Here is a 5,888-nt window from a genome sequence, read left to right as displayed (position 1 = left end):
TATGGGGAGGAAGTGGGAGGGGAGCTGCTGCATTGTAAATTTTGGTCAATGACATGAGACAAAGTGTATGTGAGCTGCTGTATGAAAGGTGAATTTACTCTGTAAATCTTCACCCAAATCCTAATTAAAAAAAAAAAAAAAATCTAGATATATTTTGGCATCCCCCAGGGAGTTCTGTCTTTGTTTTCTTTCCAGTAAGCAAAGGGTTTATCAGCTCCACAGGAACATAGAAGTCCCAGGTCAGCTGGGAGTCCTGAATCAGCTGGAAACCCAAAGGTTTAGATCTTCTAACAGGCACCACATTGACAAGTCAGTTTCAGAAACAATTTAATTCCCAAGGAGACAATGACTGTGAAATGAATCCATCAAGCACTCACAAAAGTGGTCACTATGTTATACTCACATCTTTAAAATAATATATCAAGATATACCAAACGCTCTGCCTTATATGCATTCTGGTTTAAAAATAACAAATATTTAATCTATTTTCTGTGCTACAGTTTTGTTTTGTTTTCTCAAGGACTTATCATGAAACAGTCCTGTTAGCATCATATTCTTGAAAAATATGAGGAAAGTGTTTCTCCTCACCAAAATACATTTTAAAGAGTAGCTACACATTCTTGGCAGAACAGTGTTTCAAAATATTAATTGTTGGCAAGTTGTTTTGTTTCCTGTTTTGAGACATTTATTTTTTCCAGAGTTGCATTTCTAAAATTATGACACTTATATGTACATTAAAAGTGATTTCCTAAGATCCTCTTTTCTAAAGAGAACTGTTTTTTGAGTTGATTCCTAAACATTCAAAACCATGTGTTAGAATTAGTTATTTGGACTTTATATATAAACTGGTGAGAAACATACTTCAGTTTGCCTTCATATATGTGCTTTATTATAATGAAACTGAGTTGAAACTGGCCAAAAACTTAACATACTTATTTTAGGCAGTTTTGAGTTGTTGTTTTGGGGGATTGCTTTTTAATTGTTTGTATTATTTTCTTTGATTTATTTGTAGAGAGATCCCACTTGCCCATTGGAATATCACCATTTGCTTTTGTAAAATATAGTCTTGTCTTTCAGGTATTAACATATTGCTTGCTGTTTTAAGAAGATTTGTACTTTTAGCCACTTTCTCTGGGGCCTGGAAATAGGGAAGAGGAAAGTGTTTTGTAGTGAGGCATCAAGACTTTTCTGGACACTCTAGGGAAATGAAACAATTATTCAAGATGCTTAGTTACCTGAAATAGTTTCTATATGTAAAAAAATCTAGTTGACCCAAATAAGTATAAAATTTCAAACTTTAACCCATATTTGAACTGTGCTAACTAGACCAGGGAGCTCTGATGGTACAATTTTAAAGTCCAAAATTAAAAGAAAAATTACTTGGCAAAAATTGCCATAAGCTATGCCCCTGGTGTTTCTAATACCAGCAAGGTTACCCAAAGTGGACACATTGTCTAATTTAGTGCCAGAAGATGGCACCTCAGATTAAGTGGCACTTAACATGAGAAGAAGTACATGCAAATGTCCATTAATAATTGGAACATGGAATGTATGAAATATGAATCTAAAAAAATTGGAATTTGTCAAAAATGAAATGGAAATCTTGAAGATAGATGTCCTATGCATTAGTAAGCTGCAATGGACTGGTATTGGCCATTTTGAATTGGATGATCTTATGGTCTACTACCACCACACATCTGTCAGTTTGTCATACTGTGGTGGCTTGTGGGTTGCTGAGAGGCTGGAGGCCATGACACTGGTATTTCAAATACCAACAGGGTCACCCATGGTGGATGGGTTTCAGCAGAGCTTCCAGACTAAGACACATTGGGAAGAAAGAAGAGGCCCTCCACTTCTCAAAGAATCGGCCAGTAAAAACTTTATGAATAGCAGTGAAACAATCTTATATATTACTAAAAAACTTTGTGAATAGTCCTGAAACATTGTCTGATATAATGCCAGAAATGAGGCCCTCAGGTCAGAAGGCACTCAATATATGACTAAGGAAGAGCTTCTTCCTCAAAGTAGAGTTGACCTTAATGGCATGAATGGTGTAAAGTTTATGGGACTTCCATTTGGTGATGGGGCCTGACTCAAAATGGGAAGAAACAGCTGCAAACATTCATGAATAATTGCAATGGAGGTTATATGAAGTATGAATATAGGAAAATAGGAAGTTGTCAAAAATGAAATGGAACACATAAAGATCAATATCCTAGGCACTAATGAGGTGAAATGGACTGGTGTTGGCTATTTTGAATCAGACAATCATATGATCTATGCCAGGAATGACAAATTGAAGAGGAATGGCATCACATTCATCATCACAAAGAATGTTTCGGGATCCATCCTGACGTACAATGCTGTCAGTGATAGGATAATATCTATACGTCTACAAGGAAGACCAGTTTATACTACTATTACTCAAATTTACACACTAACCACTAAAACCACAGACAAGGAAATTAAAGATTTTACCAACTTCTGGAAGACGTGCAACCGGAATGCTCCTTGGAAGTGAGACTGGCTAGACATCATGTCAGAAGGCACCATTCTCTGGAGAAGGATATCATGCTTGGTAAAGTGGAAGGTCAGTGAAAAGGGGGAAGACTCTCAATGAGATGGATTGACACAGTGGCTGCAACAATGGGCTCAAGTATATGTAACAAGGGTTGTGAGAATGGTGCACGACCACACAATGTTTCATTATGTTGTATATAGGGTTGCTATGAGTCAGTGAGTCAGCACCTAACAACAACAACAGTAACAACCCCCTAGTTAGTGTTCTATAATTCCCATTCTTCACAAAATTATTCATACCTTGTTATGATCCACACACTCAAATGCCTTTGCATAGTCAATAAAACACAGGTAAACACCTTTCTGGTATGCTTTGCTTTCAGCCAAGATCCATCTGACATCAGGAATGATATCCCTTGTTCTATGCATGTCCTCTTATGAATCCAGCTTGAATTTCTAGAAGTTCCCTGTCAATATACTCCCTACTAATTATTTAATCAACCACACTAAAACTCAGCTTTTTAGCACTCACTGCATGTCTTAGACTGTGTGGGAACAGAGAGAAATAAAACTATACATACATACATATCTTTTTCCTCTGTGTTACAAATTTAAAACAAAATATTCCATTCTTAAGTGTAAGTGGGCACTATATAAAAATTTCTGTTAGATTTTATTATGTTTTCTAATCCTCCTCTCTCTCTCCTCTCCCTCCTCCCCATAAACACACACAGTCATGCATGCATACATGTTTGGGTGTGCAGAAAATAGTATTCTGATTCCTCTTGTCCTTTTGAAAACTCATTCATTACTAACCAAAAATTTTAATGTGGTTTATATATGGAAAAAAATTATTTTTCATGTATAATCATTCATTATTATCATAATTACCTGTTTGCAATGATGATTTAATTATGCATCCATTCATTTAACAGTATCTTAAATTGTGCTGATATTGTGTGTGTAGCATTGTAAAAGCTAATAATTTCAGTATATACTCAAATGAAAAAATATAATAATCTTCTTTGAGGCATAAAACTTTGTTTAACTTACTGTAGTCGAGTCTATTGCAACTCACAATGACCCCTCCTTGGCTTTCCTAGGCGGTATCTCTACGTAAGTATATTGCCCAATCTTCCCTCTGAGGAGTGGCTGATGGGTTTGAACTGCCAGGCTTCTGGTTAGCAGTCATATGCCTTAGGCACTCCGCCACCAGAGCTCCTAAAATTTAGTTTCGGTTTATACAATATACATACATCAAACATATATATTTAAATGAGGACTTTAGAAAATCAAAATAAAGAAAATACTACTCTGGAGTATGTTAACCTAACAAGGTTCATAGAAAGAATGACTTCTAAATTGGGTCTGAGAAAATGTAGGATTTGGAGTAAAGAGAATTTTCAACAATAATCAATCACTACTTAATCTCTTCCTTTTTTTCTAATTCTGCTTACATGACAAAACTTTAGGATTCACAAAGTCCTAGAATTGCCCTAACTTATTACCCATTTCTGTAGTTAATACCCTGGTGTTGTTATGTGCCGTTGAGTCAGAGCCGACTCATAGCGACCCCTCCTTGGGTTTCTGAGGTGGTATCACTATGAAAGTAGATTGTCCAACCTTCCTTCCGAGGAGTGGCTGGTGGGTTTGAACCGCCAGCCTTCTGATTAGCAGTCAAGTGCCTTAGGCACTATGCTACCAGAGCTCCTTAATTAATACCCTAGTGCAAGCTTTTCTCTGGTGTTGCCTCTAAATTCTTTAGCAAATAGTAAACATTACATATTTGTTGGGCTGAAGTGATATGAATCTATGAATGTCTATTTTTAATTCCAAGAAAGGTTTTAAATTCTCTCCTGCCAGCTGATATTTCTTTGCTTCCTAAAATGTCTGTGTTCAAAATGTGATAGAAACATCATATTGAATTGTTTGAAAATGCTGTTCCTTTATAGTCAGGAGATTTTTTCTTATTATTAGGTACCTTTGAGTCAGTTCCAACTTATAACGACATTATGTGTAACATATGAGGAATTAGTAATAGTATTGTGATTATATTACTCTTATTTATTTATAGATACATATTCAAATGTTTAAAGTTAAAATTTTGTAATAAAGGGTTTGTATCAAAATAATCTGGAGCTAGGGAGATGTTATAAATGAAATACAATTGGCTATGAATTGATAATTATTGTAATTGGGTAGCTGGGTGATAGAGGTTTATTATACTAGTGTTTGTTATAAATATATTCACACACACAAATACATTTTAAATGTTTCAGGTTGGAACGTTAAACATTATTATTTAGGAAAATTTTGTGTTTGTTTCTTTGGTTACCTAATAGAGTGCTTTATTATATGGCTGCTTTTTAAAACAATTATTTTTTAAAAACAGGGTGCATATGGTCCACATTCACCCGAGGAGTGCATTTCTTTGCCTGTCTACACCAGTGCTGAGAGGGATCGTGTGGTAACCAATATTGACGTTCCATGTGGAGGCAACCAAGACCAATGGATTCAGTGTGGAGCAGCTCTGTTTCTAAAAAATCAGTAGAATCGAAAGATAACAAAGGCTGTCTCATCAAAAAGAAAATATCATTATTTAAGCTTTAAATGAAGTATATGGTCAATCTATACTCAAAATGTTCATTCAAACTATCTGTGCATCATCTCTCTATGTGGTTGATTTCATTGGGTTTTTATTATAATGGGTGATAATAATGTAATGCATCTTTTAAGGTGACAATGGAGTTAATATAAAAATGGATATTTTTGGTAACATTAAATATTTCTGTAAGACAGTTCACTTTTCCAGTGGCTCAAAAATTTAATGTTTTATGTAAGAGGTTTAAAACACTGTCTTTGAGGAATTAATAATAAATAGTTTGACCATCATTTTTTCATCCTAATTATTTAACATAATAAAACTATTAATAAATTATTGTGTTCCATGATTTTAATTCAGTATATATACACTCCTCTTTTAAACATTGAAAAAGGTATTGTATATGTTTTAAAGTTATAATTAATGTATAATTATGTATCATACAATTTTATTATATAATATAGAATGATATACAGATAATCCCAAGTTACAAACATACTGACTTATGGACAACTCCTCCTTGCCCTTTAATGATATATAAATTTGCCCTTACTTTGAAACCAACCTACTCATAACATGTTCTTCATCACAGTTACCTTCATTTGCCTCACAGCAGCTTTTAAATCATTAAAAAGACTTCAAGCCTGTTATTGCACTAAAGTAAGGCTAAGAACTGTATGCACCTGCTCCAGCTGACCTACAGATTCTTTTTTTTTATCTTACTTTTTTCTCCCCAATTACCATTCCCAACCCTAACCCAGTCTCC

The 5,888-nt window shown here is 34.6% G+C and overlaps 1 protein-coding gene across 1 annotated transcript in view; it reads left to right on the top strand.

The window, feature by feature from the left end:
- DYNC2H1 (dynein cytoplasmic 2 heavy chain 1) overlaps nucleotides 1-5,071 on the top strand; it is a 505,271-nt gene extending 500,200 nt beyond the window's left edge. The window contains exon 89 of the mRNA XM_007946035.1: nucleotides 4,913-5,071. Coding sequence (XP_007944226.1) covers nucleotides 4,913-5,071 — 159 coding nt within the window. The remainder of the gene's footprint in view (nucleotides 1-4,912) is intronic.
- Nucleotides 5,072-5,888: the final 817 nt, after the last annotated feature.

This window comes from Orycteropus afer, unplaced genomic scaffold (assembly GCF_000298275.1).
Source record: "Orycteropus afer afer isolate SDZICR_OR568_19922 unplaced genomic scaffold, OryAfe1.0 scaffold00147, whole genome shotgun sequence".
In the NCBI taxonomy this organism is placed as follows: Eukaryota; Metazoa; Chordata; class Mammalia; order Tubulidentata; family Orycteropodidae; genus Orycteropus; species Orycteropus afer.
Note: the sequence above shows the minus strand (reverse complement) of the source record. Positions and strands in the feature narration are given on the sequence as shown.